This window comes from Thunnus thynnus, chromosome 13 (assembly GCF_963924715.1).
Source record: "Thunnus thynnus chromosome 13, fThuThy2.1, whole genome shotgun sequence".
Lineage (NCBI taxonomy): Eukaryota > Metazoa > Chordata > Actinopteri > Scombriformes > Scombridae > Thunnus > Thunnus thynnus.
Genome location: NC_089529.1, coordinates 16,738,734 through 16,761,636, shown reverse-complemented (window position 1 = coordinate 16,761,636; position 22,903 = coordinate 16,738,734). Strand labels below are relative to the sequence as shown.

Sequence of the window (22,903 nt, the reverse complement as noted above, 5' to 3'; positions counted from 1 at the left end):
CCTCCTGTGTTTAATGGATTGACGTGTGGTGACGACAGCATAAACTGCAGTTTGAAAGCTTTTTTTATTGATATCGTTACAAAATGGCAAAATAATTGTCAGAACAAAAGATGAAAAATACAAAAAAAAGACAAAAACACAATACATGACTCACAAATGATGGAAAATGTAGTTTACAGATTTAAAACCCAACGCTGGACATCACTATTACTGCCACTAGATGGCAGCGTAAACACTATTAGCATGGATTCTCATCTAGGATCCCTCCAGGAACACAATAATGAATCAAACAGAGTTAATCAGTTAATCAGTTGTGGTTCAGTGTTCAGAGGCAGCGATCAATCCTGGGAATTATGGGAGAATCAGCAGTCTCCTGTCTGGCTGTTCTGCATCTGCTCCTGAATCCTCTCCAGCACCTCTTGCATCCTCCTCAGCTGCAGAAGGAATCAAATGAAGGAGCGGTAAATACCTCTGCAATTGACCAACTGGCTGAGTGAATGAGTCAGAGAAGCAGAAACGCACCTGTTCGTCTTTCTCAAAGATGAGTCTTTCTTTCTCAGTGTCAACAACGGCCAGCGGTAGAGGAATTTCTGTCTCGCTCCCCTCTCGATGCCTTTCACGCAAACTAAAACCCAGAATCATAAATACAAGCACACAAAGAAGAACATCTGACATCAGTGTGTACATATGCTGCAAAGATTTCTTGTTCTTGCTACTGTAAATAAAAACAACTGTGTTAACTATGGACGCTAACAAAAATAAGGAACTTAATGACAAAAAGAATGACTTCAACTAACTAATTAATCAGTCCTTGGTCTGCATCCCGACTCCACCCACCTGCGTTTCCTCTCCTGCACCACCATGCGCGTCATGTTCTGGATGCACTGGGCTCTGTAGTTTTCGTAGTGCGTCTCCCGCGTCACGTCCTTCAAATCCTGCATGTGGGTCCTCACCAGCATGTTCCTCAGCAGCAGGAAGTCGGAGTGAACCGGGTTCTCCACTGGCCATGCAATGACAACAAGCTACTGGATCAGACTAGTTTTTCTTTTGGTTGTTATGGAAACGAGAAACAGCGATGTGTAAAACTGAGACAAAATGTGCAAAAATATTTGTTAATTGGAACATAAATAAATAGTCAGTGATAAAGTAAAAGTGATAGAAAACTGCTGACAGAAATATCCACGATTTGAAGATGTGATTTGCATTACATATAAATAAATATACCACAAATATTGTTTATTGTTTATAAACTTGAATTAAAATAAAACTGGACATCAGACTGAGAGTGTGTTTGTGTGTAATACCTTCAACCACACCCCAGGGGTAGACACGACCCCTGAACTTGCGACCTTTACTCTCCATCTGAACATTACTCCCAATTATTGCGAAGGGGATGCTGTCCTGCAGAGAGAAGCAAAAACAATAAACTGTCAGTCTTAACACGGATGAGATGACACATTTCAGCCTTGAGAGGTGAACTGAGGAGTTCATCTGGATGGACTGAATTACCTTGAGTATCTGGTCCTGTTTCTTAAAGTCCTCGTCCTCATCTGAATCACAATCGGGAAACTGGTAGATGTTGATCCCGAACTGCTTAATGTCCTCTCGGATCTGGACAACATGAACACATTGAAACAATAATATGTTTGAGAGAAAGAGACAAAGAGAAATTAGGTGAAATTATATAAAACTGTCTTTACAGAGATCCAGAGGTCCCTGAACTATCCCTGAAGAATCCATCAAGGTGACAGTAAAACTTCCAAACCATCATCTCATACCTTCATCTTCTTTCTGCAGACCTCTGCATGTGTCAGACTGTCAGCTTTGGCCAAAACAGGAACTATGTTGACTTTTTCATGCAAGGCCCTCATACACTCCACATCCAGAGGTCGAAGACTGGCGGGGGGGAAAACACACATGTATGTACATAAATATGATATTGAACCTCTTTGGATGTGACTGTTGCGGCACTGTTGTACTAGTTTAGCTTCAAAACATCAGCGTACCCGTGTCCAAATGGAGAGACGAAGTAGAGGCAGCAGTGGACTCTGTTATCCTGGATGTTTCTTCTGTTCAAGCCGCTCTCATCTCTGAAATACTGTTCAAACTGCTGGTCGATGTAATCTTCTATTGGCTTCCAGCTGATGCATAGACATAAAAACACAATAGTGTGCTTATGATGCTGTGTCCATGACTGTGTCAACAAAACAGCACTGTGTGTGTAGAGTAAAACTACACTGCAAGTCGCACGTTGATGACCTCACCTCTCTGTGTTGTCGATGGCATCTCCGAACCCTGGTGTGTCTATGATGGTGAGCCTCAATTTGATTCCTTTCTCCTCAATGCTAATGGAGTGTTTGATGATGTCAATTGTCTGATTGATCCGTTCTGCAGACACACACGTGCAAAGTCAGTAAATCTGCACAGGTGACAAAATAACGATGTGTACAGAATAGATTTGTACAACATTTGAACAACACATGCACACACTTCAAGGTCCGAAAGTAGGAGTGGCATCACGGATTGAAATGACAGCTCATGTAACTGATTTCTACAGAGAGACCAGACATCTGCTTAATCTTGTTCCAGCTACTGTCCTGCTTCTTTTACCACAGTAGAAGCAGAACAGATGTCATCTCACCCTCTGCATTGGGAACTTTTCTGTCTTTATAGAGGTCCGTGAGAAACAGACTGTTGATCAGCGTGGATTTACCGAGGCCAGACTCTCCTGCAGAGAGAAGGAGAGACTCTGTAACTCTGATACTTAAAGTAGCATGAGTAAAATATCACATTCAATCCCATTCAGTCATAAATGCTTTTATCATGGTTGATAAGTGTGGAGAGCAGTAATGGCTGTAATCGACACAGATGAAGACATTTCTTAGCACTGTGTCAGATCATTGACATCCGCTCTGATGTTATCGGTTGAAACTTTTTTTTGTGACTTTTTTTTTATTGGTGTTTTCAGGTTAAAAATGGGTTGGTATGTTCCACACAATAGTACAAAACAGGGTTTTTCAATTACATAGAGAGTAGGTTACATCTCCCCTAGGCACTTATAGAGTATGAAGTGCATTTTTTCCAGTATTTTATATATTGATCAGATCGTAGTCTTAAGGAAAAGGTCTCCATACAGTGTATTTTGTTGACAATTGTGGTCCAGTCATCCTTTGATGGGGGGTTTGCCTGCAGCCACATCTGTGTGATGGCTTTCTTGTACTTCATAGAGATATTCATCCGGAGCCATGAGTTTGTCAAGGATTTTGTCCAGGTATAATGTGACAAAAGAGCAATCAACTTCTATCCCAAAAATGTTATTGTTATTTATTTCTTTAGCGATCTCTTGCCAATATGAATGAATTAAAGGGCAAGTCCGAAATATATGAAAATGGTCTGCTATTGATTTACCATACTGCCACATTATCCTGTCCCTGAAAACCCTGCTGTATAAATTTCAATTTTAGAGTCACAAAATATCTTATTATGTTCTTCCAGCAGAACTCAACTCAAGAACAGGATCTTGAGTCGGTAGTCCTAGCCTGGCCTTCCCAAATATTACCCAAACATCCTCAGATATCTCCAGGCTGCGATTCCCTCTCCCATTTCTGGTTGACATGGACGGTAGAGTAGTATATTCGTGATACAAGGTGTTTGTTGTCTTTAGTCTTATATTATCAGTGAATATATTAACCAAATTAGGTTAGTTGAAACTTCCTTAATGTTTGTATATAATGGTGTGATTTGTCATGTAAAATTTCCCTTTTAGGAGAGAAGTTATTATACATCCAGTTATCCCAGTTAGTAGACATAAGGAACGACTCACCCGCCACCATAACTGTGAATGTGAAACCTTTCTTCACTGTTTTTCTATGAACCTGGTTGGGCAATGTGGCAAAACCCACATACTCCTTGTCCTGATCCTGCAGAAAGAGGACACAAGCATAACATTTAAGTAAGTAAAGACTTAAAAGGTGAACACAAAGCCTAGAATCAAATTATTTCTTCAAATATCACAGTAAACACCGGGACATTTCAACACAAAACAATGAAATAATATTCTTGTGACTGATTAGTTGATTTAAACTGGCAGTTCAATTCAGCTCACATATGTTTTTTAAGTGTTTTGCTTCTTGAAATTATATTTTTGTTCTGCTTATAGAATTTTTTCTGTGGAAAAAATCTAAAATTCCCACAAATATTGTTATTTTTCCTAGTTAATTAACCATTTTTTCAATCTCCAAACACTCTAAAACCATTAAAAAAACAGACAACATGACAACAGACAATAACACGTACACACTCATCATAAAGAAGCATACACACAGGTAACAAAAACACACCTCTGGAGAGTCATAGGGGTCAAAGCGTCCCCATGGGCTGCGTGGACGGGAGGCCGGGCTGAGCGGACAGTCCAGAGACTCCTGAGTGATGAGCTGCCTCCTCAGAGGTGGGGGCTGAAACACTGAGTCCGGTCCCATGCGACTTGGTCTGTGAGGGAACGCTGGTGAGCCTGTGGGGTTGCAGTGTGTGGGACGGGGCAGAGAGGGAGTCCCTGGAAGGCTGGAGAGTCTCCCGTTGGTTGCTGACCCAGTTCCCTCTGCCTCACAGTAGACCGCCGCCTGGTGGCCTGTTGTGTGTAGCTGTTCGCCAGGCTGTGAGGTGGGAGGCAGATCTCTCATGGCATAAGGAAGCTGAATGTCCTCCTCGTCCTCAATCGACAGAGTGGACAACTGGGACAGGAAGCAGCAGAGATATACATGGCTTTACTATTAAAAGACTCCAAAATATAACTGATTTACTATTAATCAGAAGTGACCATTCTCCTTTTTACTGATTAGCTGGGAAAACAGAAACCTAACATGAAATGAAATGTACTACAACTACTACTGCTTCTACTACTATAAAAAAGAAAGCAAACATAAGCACAGAAACCTTATAATCAGCAGTTAATTAAACCAGTAATCAGAGGAAACTATTGGTGATGGTCTATTCTTTTAGGAGCAATTGCAGCTATACAAGGTTATTAAGTACAAAAATATTTAGGCAATCCCACTTTGATTTTAAGTTTTTTAATGATGAGACTGTTAGAAATACAGTATATACTGTATATCTATGTATGTATGTTATAATTTATATCAATTATAGATTGTTCACATGTCACTATGACAACAGTACATGTATAAAGACAAACCCTAACTGACTAACCGGCTGCTGGAGGCCACAGTTAGTGACCATTATCTCTGAGTACATGACATGATGAGCTTGTGTCTTTTGTTGTAGTGGATGAATTCACCCTTTCTTCACTGATTATCCATGAACTGTGATCCCATTATCCCATCGGAAAAATATGCATTTTTTTGGTCCCATTCGTACACAGAGGAAGTCCTGTGAGAAGTTTAGCTGCACTTTAGGCATGCATCGCTGGCCTCTCAATTTCCATGTTGCTACTGGTCTTGGTTTTGTCAACCACTTTGACTATTTCTGTACTAGGGAGGATCTCTACAAGCAGGATAATCTCCATCTTAAACACAGTGGAACAAGAATGTTAAACATGAACGTCACTTTACAGTTTGCAAGCCCCCTGACCAGTAGGGTGGATAGGACAAAATAGTTAGACACACCCTCCTCCAGATACATATATCAATCCCCTATCCTATTATTTTCAAACCCCAGCTTTCACTATACTGGTTCTCACAAGTATGAGACCCTCTGTGAATAAATCTAACCACCATACCTGTTAATTTAGCCCTCATAAATGCAAGACCTCTAGCAAATAAGACCTTTGTTTTAAACAATTTTATTACAATCTTCAATTTGGATCTTCTATTTCTAACAGAGACCTGGCTTAGGTCTGGTGACATCAGTTCTTTTGCTGAGCTTTTTCCCCCAATTATATGTTTTTTAATTCCACCAGACTCACTGGTCATGGAGGTGGCCTTGCTGTGGCTTTTAAAAATCATTTGAGCTGTAGCCTCATGTCAGTGGAGAAACGTCCTGGCTTTGAAGTGCTGATGTTCAAAGTCAATTGTGATACCCATGTCTGCTGTATTGTTATTTATTGTTGCCTTAAACCCAACAGTAGCTTCTCATCTGATTTCTGTGATTTTATTTCCTTTGTTGTTTTTAGCTATGACAAAATCTTATTGGTTGGAGATTTTAATATTGATGTGGACAACCCCACTAATAGTTTTGCCTCTGAATTTTTAAGTATTTATGAATCTTTTAACCTGAAACAACATGTATGACATCCCAAACATGAATAAGACTATACTCTTGATTTAGTTTTTACTGTGGGTTTATCTGTTAACTCCTTCACCCTGAAAGATTTTGTCTCTGATCATAAAACTGTTGTGTTCGATATTACCCTTCATCCTTAATGAGAGATCTGCTGATAATTTTTTCGTGTTTTCTCTGCTCAGTGTCGCAGCTTACTCAGTTTCATGATGTAAATGACTTGGTTGATCAGTTTAATCTTTTATATTCATCAATTTTAGAGTATATTGCTCCCATTAGGGAAGGTCAAGGCGCCAGTCAAATCCATCACCTTGGGTAAATGAGGATACTCGCCATCTAAAAAGAGAATGTAGAAGAGCAGAACGAAGGTGGAAGAAAAGCAACCTCCAAGTCCACCCCCTTCATATGAGAGAGTTATTGTCTTCTTATAATTTATTAATCAAAAAAGAGAGACTTAACATATTTTACAAACCTTGGAGCTGCAAAAAAGTATAACTCTAGAATTCAGCACCAATGATCGACTTGTAAACCCTGCTCCTTTAACCGTTTCAGCCTCCTCTGTAATAGAATGTATACGTTCTTAGAATATTTTGTTGGGAAGGTTAAGGTTATAACACTCCCTACCTCGTGTATAACTTCTCCGGACGCCTCCTTCACATTATTGAGTGAATTTACCCCTATTTCCCTGAATAATCTGCTTGATATTGTGTAAAACATAGTACTGAAACTCCTTTGCTGAAAGTCACTAATGATATGCTTATGAATGCAGATTCTGGTCACCACTCCATTTTAGCACCAGTAGACTTGCCTGCTGTCTTTGACACTATTGATAGTATCTTGCTGGATAGACTAAAGCACTGGTTTGGCACAGATGAAACTGCCCTCAAATGGTTTTCCTCATATTTTACAGAGAGATCTTTCAGTTTGGCTGTTGATGATTTTGTCTCATCATCGACTCATATGTCGTGTGGGGTTCCACAAGGTTCAGTCCTTGGTCCCATTTTGTTCAGCTTGTAAATGGTGCCCCTTGATCATATTATTCGTCAGTTTAAGATTGTTGCCTACCACTGTTATGACACCCAGTTTTATGTATCATTTAAATCTGACAAACTTTAAAATCTGGATACATTGTTGCCTCACTGCTATTAAAGACCGGATGTCACCAAATTTTTTACAGCCAAAACAAATACGGACAAAACAGAAATCTTGGTCATTGCCCCTGACTAAGTTTCAAAGAGTATTAGCCCATAGATCAGGCATTTAGCAGGGAATATAAAACCATCTGCTAGAAATCTTGGTGTTGTTTTTGATAAAAATCTGAACTTTGACCGAAATTGGTTCAGTCTTGTTTATTACAACTCCTTGCCTGAGAACATCAAAGAGTAAATCATCCATGCTTATCTCTTCCTGCCTAAATAACTGTAACTCTGTATTTTCTTGTGTAAGCGAGTCTGCAATTGCTCAACTTCACTTGATTCAGAATGTGGCTGCCAGGCTTTTGACAAACACTAAACGAAGAAAGCATATTACCCCCATTCAGGCCCACTTACACTGGCTTCCTGTACGCTTCAGAATTCAGTTCAAGATCATATTCAAAGCTTTTCATGGCATGGCACTCACTTATATTTCTGAATTTATAACCCTATGCTCTGCACCAAGATTACTCAGATCCTCTGACCAACTGCTCTTAAGTGTCCTATGGTCCAGGCTCAAGATAAAGGAGGACAGTGCTTTTACCGTTTTAGCTCCAACATTATGGAATCGCCTCCCCCTCACTGTCGGGTCAGCTGAGTTTAACCAAGTGGGTTTAAAAACTCACTTGTATAGGCTGGCATTTTTATATGTTTGTTGCTCTGCAATTCCTGTTGCTTTTATTTGTATTTTAATTGTGTTTTGTTTGTAAATCTTGCTTTTGAGTTGTTGAGTGTCTGTTTCCTTTTTAAAAATTGTATTTTTTACTTGCTGTTTTCGCGCTGTGTACTATTATGCATTTTTATTATTAACTGTGAAGCACTTTGGAACTGCTGCTTTGAAAAGTGCTATATAAATAAAGTTTACTTACTTACATTATACCATTATGGTTGCCCTCATCCATCAGTATGGACAGGGTGGAGAGTTGGACAACAGACAGTCTGGAGCGGCAAGTTAGTAAACACTAGGGTCAAACTGGATACACTAACTAGACTAAGCTGCTTGCTCTTCTTAGTTTTAAGGTGTATTTTTCAGTGTGGAGCTCATGTACACAAAGGGCTGTATGAGTCTATCTTTTTCTTTTGTCCCCACCCGCTTTGGTCACCTCACAGGTAATTTCCTCCTGAAGTGACTCTACTGGCTACAGCATGAGGAGCTGGGACACCCAAGCCTCCACACATCCCTAACAGGAGATGCACATTTCTCCTGTCTCATACTGTGCTCACATCACCTGTTAACCTGGACTAAAGACAGCAGAACAAAAACACAGCCCACACTGCTGCTGGCCTGATCAGGGTTCATCTGGCGTCCCTCTACCTGTCAGCTCTCATTACCCACAAAGCTTTGCAGCAGGCTTAACCCAACTTCTAATTCTCTAACAGGGTGGGGGGTTGGAGATTTAACTCTTAAACACACACACACACACACATACACACACACACACACACACAAACACACACGTTACAACGACTATCATTTAAGACTATTCTACAAACATGTCCTACCTCCTTTTCTGAAAAAGTTGCAGCTTTTTTTGGGCAGAGATGATAGCATATAGTAGAGTTGGTTAAAAAAATAGATAAAATGCAACACTATAAATTCAATTGATTATAATAAAAATATGTAATACTTTGTACCGACACAGTGCTCAATAAGCTTTAACATGTACACAAGTGCAAGTCCAAACTAGAATGGGTCTAGCAGTAGCGAGGTGATAGAAAATACAGTAAAACATGCTACAAAAGTCACAATGAACACAAGTGCCTTTCACAAATATAAATTCCAGCAGTAATATTATAAACTGTTATAGTAGTCGCTTCATCGGCTGAGCTGTTTTATACTGTAGAAACTACCTATAATGTCAATGAATGGGTGATGTAACAGAGTTGTTGTTATAAATGCAGGTGTCTCAGTGTTGTAGACATACCTTTTCTGTTGCCGTGGAACCTGACCGGAGAGGACATGTGCTCCATGAGGCAGCAGCAGGCTTCTTAAACCCCAGATCAGAGGCAGAAAAAGGATTAACTACAATGTTTGTGATGCCAAAACACCAATCTATATAAGAGCTAATAAAACGTGTTGAGGCATATGGTGTATGTGTGTGTGTGTGTGTGTGTATGTGTGGATCAGTGCATTAGACTGAGCTCTGGGTGCAGTCCACTCAGTCTTGAAGCTCTGACGTGGAGGAGATAGAAGAGAGAGGAGGACAATGGAGCCAGTGTATTGGTCCACATTTGTTGGGGATATTTGTAGGGAAAGTTTGGCTATTGCTGCACAAGTTTTTTTTGACTTACAAAGTCAAAAAGATATCTTTTAAAATGCTTCACAGGTTTTATCCAACTAATATTTATTTGCAGAAACTCAAGAAAGACATTGATGTAAATTGTACCTTTTGTGGGGAACACTTATTTTGGTCTTACCTGCATAAAAAACAACTGTGGAGTAAATTGTCACGATTTATCACTAATCATATCTACCTTCACTTTACATTACTTTGGAAAAATGTATTGTGTGGACAAATATGACACATGTGAGATCACGAAAATACATTTTGAAGCGGAAACCCGCTGCTAGAAAATAGATGAAATATAACGTTTTTGGTCTTTCAGATACGATCAGCAATAAATCTTGACAATTTACTCCACAGTTGTTTTGTATGCAGGTAAGACCAACATAAATGTACCAGTGTTTCTCTGAGCTCCCCTCAAAAGGTATAATACTATATAATACATCAATGTCTTTCTTGAGTTTCTGCAAATAATTATTAGTTGGATAAAACCTGTGAAGCATTTTAAAAGATATGTATATTATCAGATATCTGGTCAAGGTGACCAGTTTCACGTCAAAATAATTGATCAAAACGTCCAGAAACTTCTTAAACCAATCTTTCAGCTTGACAAATTACTCCACTGTCCATGTTTATGCTCAGTATTTTCCAAACACAGACATATTCGCCAGAATAAGTCAGAAATATTGGTATATGGCGTCCTAGACATGCTAGCGCGGCTAGCTAGCTAGTTACGTTAGTAACGTAAAATGCGTGCGTCAAGCATCAACAAAAAAAAACCTAACGGCAAGGTAACCAAAGGTAACGGCTAGAATGCGCTAGCCTCAACCACGGGCTGCTTATTTAGCCATATTTTATGTCATATTTTGATGAAAATGTGATTATTTGTTGCAAATGACAACACTGATGGACGGTTGAGAGGTGGAGCCTGCAGCAGTGAGTTGGAGAAAAAACATTAAAATGTTAAGTTAGCCGTTGTAAACTCCTTGTCAGTAACAGTTACACTGGAGATACGGGCTAGCTTACAATCATTGTTTTGTACATTGACTGTATACAAATATATTTATATACAACACCAGGAAAATACAGTTAAACTACATTTCTGTGTATAGAAATGTAAAAAAAAATTAAAAGCAATGCTAATTTTAAATAGACACGAAGCATTATCTGAAATAAAACGTTTACATTTTGGTTCAAGGAGACAATGCTAGCTAATGCTAATACTAAGTCTTTCAGAAAAATTGACGCTTTTTCAGAGCCACCTGTCGAGCCCACAGGAGGTGAGTGTTTGATACCTGGTCCATAGTTTCTTGTGATTTATTCCTTTAAGTTTATTAATGAAATCATTAACATTGATAAGATATATTGTTAAATTGTTGGCTGTTTTCCTTACTAAATGAAAAACAATTGTCTAGAAAAGGACTGTATTTGATAATCAAGTAGAAGTAAATTTCACTAAGGCGTATAAGGAGTCATTTAATGCTAAAAAGGGATGTAAATGCATTCACATGAATTTATATTTCTCTTTATTAAGTTAACCGCAGTTGCAGGTTTATATTTACAAATCAGTCTGTTAGATGTTAGATGAAAATGTTTAACAAAAAATACATTTACAGTATTTTGATAAATAACTGACCCATGCAACGTATTGCAGCTTAAAGTATAAAGTGCCATCTTGTGTTTCACAGCTTCTGGACAAGGTTGAAACTAGAACCCAACCTGTAAACTGGCCAACCAATTTTAGCCTTTTAAATAATACCAATATCAGCACATGTTAGCCGATATGTCAAGGGAAATTGTAGTAATTTGAAATGTCGAAGATATGTTTGGGGTCATTTAGAAACTGTGTCACCATTACATAGTCTGTCCACCAGAGAGCACAGAGAAGTTTTGGGGACTTTAAGGAATCCTCATCAAAAATGTTTGTTTATGTTATGTGTTTTTGTAAAATGAATGCTGGCCAATATACCACTACTGCATTTTTAAACTCTCAAATATTAATATGAGTATCAAAATCAAATATCCAGTATTGGTTGGGCTCTAGTTGAAAACATATAAATACTGGTTGAAAGAGAAATGTGAGGCAAATTTAATATGCTAACCAGTTGTGATTAAGCTGCATACAAATCATTTAATGCTTCTCATGTAAATTATCCCCTTTGGATTTCTATCGCTAGGTTTATGTTAATTCTGTCCAATTTGTTTGAAAAGGCATATCCTTCAAGAGTGGACTTTGTAGACATTTCTTGTGTTGGCCATCGGATTAAGCAGTCAGAGAAAGGAGCTGTTCTCTGTAGATCTGTCCCATAGCACTCTACTTGTCCTACTGAGCCTGTTACATCGGCCTAGCAGCGAGTTGTTGACCTGCAGCGGTTGTGTGGGCTCACGCTGGGCGTCTGGTTGTCCTGAGAGACTGTGTTCATAGTTGTCAGACGTGTCCTTGTCTGAGTCTCTGCTTGTAGACCTGAAGCACCTCTGGCTCTTTCCTTGTGAGTTGTCCTTACAGTCTTTGTTCAAGCAGGAGTGGTCATGCTCAGTCCTCGTGTCATGGTGGTCATGTGTGTGCTGCTCTTCGTCCAAATGACTGTCAGGTGTGCTATTTTGGTCTTTGCTCTGAGTAAGGAGATTAGGCTCTTTGTGGTTATTTCCATTGTCCAAAGATTGTGTGGGGACAGGGCTCTGTCTTTGTGGCTGTGAAGAATTGGTTTGTTCATTAGAGTTAATGGTCTGATTGTGAGGGTGGTGTTGGTGGTTGTGGTTCTGCCAGAAGGCTCTGCGGAGCTGCTCTAATTCAGAGAGCAGAGGCCAGCCCATTTCAAGGTGCATCAGCAAGTTCCCCAGCCACTCCTCCAGTTTTGAAAAGGAAGCACTGTAAGAGTTAGAAAAAAAGAGTAGTGACGAGAGGCTGTAAGTCCTACATGCAGCTCTACTGCAGTGGTGCAAAAACAATATATTTACTTGGCTATTCTGCACTGTATTACTTCAGTTTGTTTTGCTTAGTACACCATTGACTGTTTGGGCAGCACACAGCCCAAGAGTCCTGGATGAGAGTGTGGACTCTGCATAAACTAACCAGAAAATGACTTTCTGATTGTAGTGTGAAAGGTAACGAATGAATGCAATATTTTGTTTAGCAATTTCCTTAATTACAACATTTATCTACCACATCGCTTTGTCATCGTAGGGTAGAGTTGATGACACTGGAGTCACAATGGACTGACTTACCCCAAATTATACACACTACCCCTTTAATGAGGCGTGTATTATTAAGTAGTGGTTGGGTGGCCTGTGATTGTTCTGATAGAACTGAACAATTAAAATGTATTTTACATATTAAAAATGAGGGACTTGGTTTCAGTCTAACTGAGCAATATTTACATGTAGCTCATATTTTGATTTATAGAAATTTACAGATGTCTTGGATTTATGCAGTCATACCGTTTTTCAGAGTCCATGTCACAGCAGAGTGCAGCCAGCGGCAGGAAGGCCGAGGGGCACTGTGGAGGGTGGTACTGCTGCAGGAAACCAGCTACATTTAGCCCAAAGTCATTTGTCCGGGGGAGATAGTCGGGGTCGGCATTCACTCTACCTATGATCTGAAGAGATTGATGCATACAGCTTTAAAATTGATAAGTTGTTTGATTAATGACAAAAATATGAATAATATTGCTAGTTTCTTTGACATTTAACATTTTAACTCAGTTTTGGATTGTTCAGTCAACAGCATATCTTGTGATTTTTAAAAAAATCAAGTGCTTAATGTTTTTTAGGAACATTTTACTCTGTCTAGACATTCTTACCTCACATATCATGATACCAAAGGAAAAGATGTCCACCCGTTCGTCGTAGCTTTTCCCTGAGAGATGTACAGGAAAGATTCGTAAAGCACATCCTTACTGACCCGTCTTCAGCACTTTCAGTTCTATTTCTGATTAAACAATCCAGATCATGTGTTGTGTGTGTCATATAAAATCTCCTATTAGGCCTAAGAGTAACAGCAGGTCTTCTACACAGTTTCCCCCCTTTTTGCATATTGCACTTATGGTATCGAGAGGCAAGTTGAGGTTAGGCAGTACTAGTACTCAGAAACTTAGCTTTAGAGTATTTATATCTGTGTCAAACCAGCGTGGTGTAAAGCACTTGAGTAAATATTTCTTAGCATATTGTCATTAATTTAAAAGCATTTGATTAAAAAAGAAAAGTTTAAATCTAGTATGAATCTCCGTTGGTAGACTTCCTTTCTAAAAAAGGCTTAAAATACTTTTTCTCTCCTCTAATACAAATGTTCTCAAAAGGATTAGTTACAATTTACTATAATTTCTTCTCCTCCACCGTAGACAGGAAACAAACAATTGTCACATATGGGCCACCAGACCTCCCCCTGCCCTCCCCCTCGCTATAACTAATAGCCTGCAACCTTGCGCACTCACCACGGATCATCTCAGGGGCCATCCAGTAGGGGTTTCCTACCACAGTGTACCGCTTCCTCCGGTCAGGCCTGCGGAGCTCTGACAGTGGGCCCTTTGCAGGCCGCTCTAGAGAGGATGTTCTGCTCTGATTCCTCTCCTCCATCACCAACCTGGCAAGCCCAAAATCTGCCACCACCACAGACTGGTCCTAAACAAAGAGAGAGAGAGACAAAGAAATGTTAAAAACGTCAAATAAGGAGTTATGCTGCTCTGCATCTTTAGTAGTACTCGATATTAGAACAGACACACCATGAGGTTTTATATTGGTTAGGTTCGTCTGTTTCTTTTTTTTTCTCAAAATACAGATCATACAGGTCCCGTAAACCTCATGGCTTATTGAAATCAATTATGTATTCAATGAGGTAAAGCTAATTAAGTTAAAATTATGCTGTTAGAATAGTGGATATGATTTTTTTCTTTTCGTGGAGATAACTAGCTGAATGTTTTCTACATTGATCTTTGCTAGTTAAACGAAAAGATTAGATTTGTTTAGAGATTTGATTTATCAACTTGGAATTGGATCTAAAATAGATCTGGCTATCAGAACCTAAACCTGGTTTTGTTTGTTCATAGTAATTCCACAAATATATCAAATTAAATGTAGTAACAACATATCAATGAGCACTGCAACAAATACATACCACTGTCAAAACTGAGATATGTAAAAGGTGAAATTGTCCATTTTTGATGTGCTGTGAAGAGATCTGATGTTTTCTGATGTTTGTGTGTGCGAACAACTTTCTTACCTCTTTGACCAGGCAGTTGTATGAGTTTAAATCTCTGTGGATGACATTCATGGAGTGTAGATATGCCTTAGAACGAGAGATTTTATGTACATTAGGGAAAGGTGGGACCAGATTAAGGAATGATTTTAGATGTCATCTTTTACTTTTATAATATTGGCCGGGAAGACTCACCATTCCAGCCGCAATGTCTTTGGCATAACTCACTCTTATGCGCCAGGGGAAATCTTTGTCCTACAACAACAAGATTGTAACCAACATATTGTGTCTCTGTACTGCAACAGCACTGGTAGTAGTACTAAAAACCTATCTTACCATTTTCATGATGGTTTCTCTGAGAGTTCCTCCCTGGATGTATTCAGACACGAAGTTTATTCGTTTGTCTTTATAAAACAGCCCAATGAACTTGAGAACATTGGGATGATCCAGACCGCGCATCACCTTCACCTGTACAAATTAAGTGAAAATACACTTAATAATACAACTTAAAGTGGGCTTCAATAGTGAAGTACATCCATCTTCTTTAAAGGGGAACTCCATCGATTTTACACCAGTGGGGTTGGTAAATATAAGTGTGTTGTGTGAAGCTCACATCCCATACTTTCTGGTTATCAGAGATGTAAGTTTCTTCAATCATGTGGCCTTTTGTGCTCTGATGGCTTACCTCCTTTAAGAAAGTCTTCTGTGTCTCTTCATCAAAATTTATCAACTCTTTCATCACCATCACCTCCCCTGTCTCCTGATGTGTGACCTTGACAGCAACAGGATGATCACAGCGCCGGTTAAAATCAACCTTACATATATTGACAACTAAAGCCGGGTTCAGACTACAGGAGTTTTTGGCCAATTTATCCCTGATTCACCTCTCCTGACAATTGGAGGAGAAATCTGGTCTGGGACCTTAATTGGCACCGATGTTCGGCCCAGATTATGGTGTAATGTAAGGGGTTTTACAGATCCAATGTTAAACCTCCAGAACTGCCCCAATAATTTCAAACATGTTTTATATTTAGGATTTAAAATCTGGATGAGTCAATACTTTATGAGCGCGAACACAGTAGCCAATGAGAGAGATAGGTCTACAAGGAGATGGAAGTGAATGAGAGGACTTGAAATGGCAACTGTGAAGAAACAACAACAAGCTGTTGTACGGGTCTGCTTCCCCATGAGATCATGTGAGATCACATGAAGTGGTGCATTACTGCCTCTGTCACGATAATCTCAATAACATCCTGTCGTTTGATGCGCCATTATTTTCAAATCTTGTAGTATGTGCATATTTGAGATTAGAGAGAAGAACATCTGTGAACATCTGTGTGCGTGATGCAACCTGATGTCAAAATCGGTTAGGATTTATAAGACTCCTGTAGTCTGAGCCCGGCTTAAGTGTACATTCATTTGAAATGCTTTGAGAAAGTTGCCCATTATAATGAAAGAGACAAAATGATGGAAACAAGTAACTGTGGTACCTTGACAGCTTGTCCAAAGCAGCCCCTGCCAAGCACTTCTCCATGGATGAGGTCTGAAGGTCTGAAGATGCGGTGGGTCCGCTCTCCAGGGTCCACACGCAGAGACTCTGAGCGAACCATCTCTCTCCTTTGAGATAAAAGTGACAGTGCTCCAGGGGACAAGGGACACTTATCTATACTGCAGCTGCGCCTGAAAGAGAAAAGAAAGACTTAGACAGAGAGAAACAGGGCAGTAATAAATCAAAGTAAGCTAAGAGTCAGCACTTACATGATGTGTCTGGATCGCATTCCCATGGTTCCTTGGTGCTGAGGTGGTGAGAGACTCATCCTGATTGGTTCATCTGCCTCCTCTCCCTGACTTGGCTCCTCCTCCAGACTTGGGAGTTTGGGTATTGAAGCGAGTTTGTCACGGACACAGGGGTCAGGACAGCTGATGTTGTCCTGGACACTGGCTGAGTGAGGATGGTCGTTGGAAGAATGCGGGATGTGTTCAATTGTCAGCTGCAGTGGTCTGCTTGTGTCTTCGATCACATGGATTATCTGGAAGAAAGGATATAGTATTGACCTTTGACTATCTTCATTCTTCTGTCTTACTTGTTCAGTAATGTTTTTGTGAATGTTACCACTTCTCATTTAGTTATGGTATTGTTGCTGAATCTGCGGGTGGTTTGAGGCCTACCTCATCCGGGGAAATGTTGCGGACAGGGATGCCGTTGACCTCCAGTACGTGGTCACCAATGTGGATAGAGGACAGAAGGTCAGGGCTGAGGGCCGCTGAGTCTAACCTGAAGGAGAGTTACAATGAGTGAATAGGTGGTGGAAAGGTGGGGTAAGGCAGAAAAAGGAGGAAGGTTAAATTGTTTTTGGGTACAGTTGAAGTTCAGCAAATATGTAAATGCAAGATTTACACGTTGTTGAACTCACCCTATCACGGTGACAAGAGAGCCTTTCTCTTGGCTGAGGTCAGTGGCTACAGTCAGACCTCGTTGGCCGCCAGCTCGGGGAGGGAGAGACACCAGCGCCACCATGTGGGGACTCTTGGTGAGCGGAGTAGTTGACCTCACATCTGATACTACACCCGGACAGAAACAGTGACCACTGCAGGACAAACAAAATCCAGAGACAGAAGAATAGGACACAGAGCACACGCACATCAGAATCAAAATATGTATAGAACAACAATAACTTTTCTATTTTCTCGGTTTTCTCAGCTTCTGTTTCTTATCATCCCATTTGTAGTTCTATGTGTGTGGATGTGTTTCATTTCTTCCTTCCCTGTCAGCTTTAAACTTACCAGTACAGTTCAGAGCGTTCGATGAGTGTGTAGGTGTCTCCATCTCCAATGACCATTTCACATTTCGTACAAGTGAAGCATTCAGGGTGGTACTTCTGCTCTCCAGCAACCTGTTTATACAGGGAGACAGTGTGATATAACACAATGCAGAGGCTACAGGAATAATATTGTTTTTTTACAAGATGACATTTGGTGGGGTTTGCCTTGAAAGGCCAAAAGCAGATGTGAATTAAAAAAGTTCTTTCAGCACATCCTGCACCAAGATCCTGTAGTGTCAGGATGTTTTCAGAGGATATCCTCTGGTCTGAGAACTGAAAGGAAAAAAAGCATTTACTTTCATATCACGGGGAAACCAAGAGACAGGAAGGCTTTGAATGTTGGAATAGTTGGTGAAACAGTTTCAGATTCAGTATTTCTTGTTGCAATGTTTAATCCTGTAGAGATTATGGCTACACTTCTGTCTGTGAATATAATATAATGTACATATTTGATATTTGTATGGCAAGTTGTCAGTTTTAACAGATGGTGGCTTGGAGTGACTGCTGAAATTATTCAATAAGCTATTTTTAAACTAACCCACAGACTGAATCAGTTTATTACTGGCAGAGTTCAAAGTGTTTTGGAGCAAGTCAGCAGAAAAACAGAAAGGATGATTATACACTGAGGTCAAGACCGTTTGTTGGGTCTTTAACTTTGGTGTTGTGACTGATTATAATGAATATTAGTCAACATTACAAAATAAGACCAAAGGAGGAAAAACTGGTCAGGAAATGAGACTTTTCCTCTTATGTAGTCTAGAAGTGCATGTACGATGAAGTTTGTAGCCTGCACAGATAAATAGTGAGGAACAGTTTTCCTGTTCTGTTAAGTTACAGTATTTCCTAAATGTAGCAAAGGGATAGTGTAGCAGAAATGACACACAATGAATCTGTTTCGTTGCTAGTCCTAATTTTAGGTATAAACCAAGATTAGAGTATTTTTTTTCTTATTTTCGATGATTATTACCATTATGAGTCCATTTGCGATGGTGTCCTTGCAGCCGTGGCAGTGCTCTCCATAACGGGCCCAGTAGTGCTTCTTACAGTAGAGCTGTTCCTCTTTTTCATAGTACCAATGAGACAAGATACAGCTACATTCACAGCACCTAAAGACAAGAGGGAAGCAGTGGAGAGAGAGAGAGAGAGAGTTGGATGTTGAAACAATGAGATGGCTGAAGAAACAAGAGAAAATGTAGATTCAGCTGTGCGACAGTAGATACTTCAGAGGTGTGTTTGAGCAAAGTAACATGAGCCTAATCAGTGATGGAACACATGAGACTTAGGTGGAAAGTTGACCTGTTCGATCGTCACACACAGGATCAGGTAGAACACTTCCAGGTCAGTTGGACCATAAATTATTGTTTTCAGGTTAGCCTATGTTTAAACACACAGTGTACCATGTCAGTGATACCCAACTCCTCTCCTCTCTTGATCTGTTGACCCTGCTTGTGTCGAATGATGACAATTCGATGCTTTCATTAGTCACAAAATTGAGGCCGAGACATCAAGCTGCTGGTGTTATCTCCAGCACACGTCTGGAGGAAACATTGTTATTGTCAAAGCTGATAGGATGTTGAAATGACTCATTAGATCCTAAATTGCTGATGTCACTGTGACAGAGAGCACATTTTCTTCAATGTCCATGCTCCACTCAGTCTTTGTCTGCCAGGGGCCAAATTAATATTTCTTGTTACAAAAAGACTATTCATGAGGGGTCACTGGTCAGTCATATGTCTCTCTGAAAACCCTGTAACTTCATGTTATTTTGCCTAGGGCACACCCACTCAAAGATTGCAAAAGAGATGTAAAAGTGCAAACATTACGACAGTTACCACTTAAAAAAAAAAAAAAAAACCCTTGTTCCTTTAATGCAGTGCAGCATGTTCACTTTCAGTCCTGCAAACAGAAACTTTCAGTGGCATCCATGCTTAAACTGGATGTAGAATAATACCTATGTACAGAAAAACCTGCTTCCTTATCTCTCCAACACTACAACCAGAGTGGGAGGTCACTTCCTGGACAGAGTACAACTCCATGTTTCCTCTCCAAGCCTGAACAGTAAATGCCATGCTGTTCTTACAATAGGGAACGAAAAGATTTTCTTTCAAGAAAGAAGTAGTTTCGGGGAAAAGGAGACTTACGTAAGACTCAACCTTCCCCTTAAGACACTCAATGACAGCATACTATTTCACTGTGATAAATAATAATTTTATCATTGTATGGAAGTTATTCTTGATAACATTTGAGTTAATTGTGCCATTGGTCTTTGTAGTTTTGATCATGTAACACAACTGTAAGTGGTGATAAGCAAGATCCAATTTTTTTATGTTGTTACTAAGTGGTCATGTGGTGCTGTGGTGTTTGTATCGTGTTTGCCAGAGATTGCTTCTGTTTTGTTATACACAGTAGTTCCTCTCTTTCTGCTTTTTATTTTACAGAAACTGTGGTTGCTGCTGTTGGTAATGAATAACACACTTCCTGCAGGATTTTTAACGGGGAAGACATGTCACATTTGGTTGAAAATGTAAATACTTTCATGAACTGAGAGTAGCACTTTTTCCCCATTTTTAAAATGTGTTGATAGAATAGCAATATGATCATATACAGATATGAAATGGATTATTACTTAACAGATACAGTTGCTGTGATGAACTTTAGGTTCAATACAGCTCATATTCAGTAGGACTTGAGTACAGAAATCTAGTCCTAACAGATACTATGTCTGCTGGGGATGTAGTAGATTCCCCAGTGCACTAAGGGAAGCTGTAACAAATATATTAGAGCTGCCTCTCATTCGTTGCTGAGGAAATAATAAAGAAATAAAACCATCAGACAGCTGCAGGTTTATTTCTGACCTCCTGTCTTTGTTATTGTGCCGTTGGCGACGGATGTGGAACCTTTCAGCTTCACAGCTGCGACCCCCCTGAAACATCTGGTGAGATAACCCTGAAATCAGCCCAGACTTAGCCTACATCGTTATCCTTTCTTTTTTTTCCCTCTTCTCTCTATTTCTCCACCTGAAAGTATCCATCTCATCTGGCTTATGCCCCATCTTATCTTTAGCCATTCATAAACCTGTCTGTCCTACGATCTGTTCCCATGTCTTTTAAAGTGGAGCTGCGGACACACTATCACCTGGTGTACATTAAACACACACATTATGATGTCAGGACATTACCTATAGGTCAAATGTAAAGAATCTGATGACGTTTTATCTTGCCATGTTTTTGTTCTGTGTCGCCCTGCTGAACTTCCTTTAAATGATCTAACTGTGTAATTGTTTTAGTGTAACGGGGAAATTTTCTTAATGATGTGACCTATGTTGTATAAGTGTGAGCATCTGTAGTTTATTCTGTATGTATGTTTTAATATAGACCTGAGGAAGAGTAGTTGTTGACGGACGAATGGATATAAAACAGAAAAAAACCAATTATGGATTGTACTGTAGACTGATACCTGGCAAGGCAATTACTTAGTTATTGTTATCATTTCATATTCATACACATAATAAATTGATGTCAAAGTAGAATATTGAAGCACAGTTTACTTGCGTATCTTCTTGTTGTGGCAGATATCCGTATGAGGAAGTTCACAAATGCTATGCTACAATGTTTAGATTCTGTTTCTTTCACTTTCTCTCACTCTTTCACACTCTTTCTCTCCTTTCTCTCACTCTCACTTGCACATACACACCCCAGTGATAAAACACAGTGGCTCTTACCGTCCTTTCATTCCTCTCCGATACCTCTGGTCCCGTCGTGACATTCTTCCCCGCCAGTTCACTGATAGACAACTGTCACTCTGAAACAATCCACCCAATTAAGAAAGGAGCCGATTGGCTGCATGTGTACATGAGCGGGACATACACGTATTCTGCTGTGATCGGTAGCAGGAGTGGTATTTTCTTTTTTTCTTTTCTTTTTCCTCTCTCTCTCCATGCGCTCAGACCCTTCCTGTGCAGACGAGTTCCTTCTGTAATGTGCAGAGTAGCTGCGTGAGAAAAAACTGACCCAATGACACCAGCTGGCCAATCTCCCTCTGCTGGCTACTGAGAAACAGACCTATCCCAGTATGGAAGTTCTGCTCCACCCTCCCGGTCCTGTTACTTCCAGTATGTAGACCTCTACGAGATACAGTTACAGTCCTCTGCACAGAGATCGGAGAACGTGACAGTTAAGATCACAGAGTCCAAAATGTGAGTGTTAATGCTGTGCATCCATGTGTCAAGACATCTGTGTGTTTTTCTCAGAGAGAGTGTGTGAGAGAATCAACAAATCTGTGTGTTTTGAAATAAGCTCTGTTCTCATCAGCACAGGCATAATCTCTTTATGAATGCCCCAATTACTGCACTGTCCTGATCCTACAGTAAAGCACTCTATTCATCACACACAACAAACAGAGGGAAATACAGGGAGAATTCAGTGCAAGAGTAGGAAACAGCTCAGAATTAGAAAGTAGAAAAACCATTGATACTGTTCAGTATGAAGTTTAAATGTCCTTGAATTATCCATGAGTGTGACTCTGTTGCTGTTTGTTTCACTTGAAAAGCAGAAGACACCAGAGCAGTTGATACCACTGTAGATTTCTGTTACGTTTTCTTTCAAAGTATATTTTCTATTAATAGTCCACCTACTAAATTTATAGTGTCGAGCTATAATTCATATTGGTAGTGGTACGCCGTGTCAGCAGATGCATTTTTAGACTGTGCAATGTAGGTCCTGCAAACTGAGAGACAGGAACAGGTGCATCTTTATCACCAAACTGACAAAATTATAAAACTGAGCCATTTGTCTGCCATGTATCTCAGTGAAGATCAGTTTTGTTCTTGTTATATGTCTTTGGTTTAGTTTGCTTCTTTGACTTTTCTGTTTATTTTTATTTGTTTAATTGCTTATTGATTGGGTCATTATTTGCACTTCCGTTGTGGATTTCATAATATTTCGTAATATCCTATTCTGTTGTTGTGAATTGTAAAAAAAACAGGCTGTAGTTGTTTAGTTTCAGCATGAGTGAACACGCTTGACATGCTTTACTGCTGCACCTTCTGCCCAGGCTGTTGAACTTGTGGTTATAGAGAATGCCACAATAGATTAACAAAACCAACATCTGAATGTGTAGCTTCCTCTGCTTTGACTGTGTCAAAAACACACCCAAAAACCCTCAGTGCAGGTTTACAGT

The 22,903-nt window shown here is 39.8% G+C and overlaps 2 protein-coding genes across 3 annotated transcripts; both read right to left on the bottom strand.

The window, feature by feature from the left end:
* Positions 1-45: 45 nt before the first annotated feature.
* On the bottom strand, positions 46-10,991 carry LOC137195746 (septin-5-like). Of its 2 annotated transcripts, XM_067608335.1 has the most exons (13): positions 9,353-10,991; positions 8,931-8,953; positions 4,341-4,730; positions 3,824-3,920; positions 2,642-2,728; positions 2,265-2,388; positions 2,007-2,141; positions 1,779-1,896; positions 1,510-1,611; positions 1,305-1,401; positions 838-1,000; positions 523-625; positions 46-434 (listed from the first exon to the last, which is right to left on the bottom strand). In XM_067608335.1, exons 1-13 carry the CDS (start codon positions 9,396-9,398, stop codon positions 363-365), a joined length of 1,557 nt encoding a protein of 518 aa, XP_067464436.1. In that variant the 5' UTR covers positions 9,399-10,991; the 3' UTR covers positions 46-362. The 2 variants fall into 2 exon arrangements, with proteins under 2 accessions (XP_067464436.1, XP_067464437.1); XM_067608336.1 differs by lacking the exon at positions 8,931-8,953 and having other exon boundaries at positions 9,353-10,081.
* A 230-nt stretch (positions 10,992-11,221) lies between these two features.
* LOC137195744 (LIM domain kinase 1-like) lies at positions 11,222-21,716 on the bottom strand. Its single transcript, XM_067608332.1, has 15 exons — positions 21,447-21,716; positions 18,693-18,831; positions 17,688-17,797; positions 17,318-17,491; positions 17,073-17,178; positions 16,662-16,933; positions 16,394-16,583; positions 15,589-15,675; positions 15,240-15,371; positions 15,099-15,158; positions 14,928-14,993; positions 14,143-14,329; positions 13,513-13,568; positions 13,151-13,308; positions 11,222-12,581 (listed from the first exon to the last, which is right to left on the bottom strand). Exons 1-15 carry the CDS (start codon positions 21,488-21,490, stop codon positions 11,984-11,986), a joined length of 2,379 nt encoding a protein of 792 aa, XP_067464433.1. The 5' UTR covers positions 21,491-21,716; the 3' UTR covers positions 11,222-11,983.
* Positions 21,717-22,903: the final 1,187 nt, after the last annotated feature.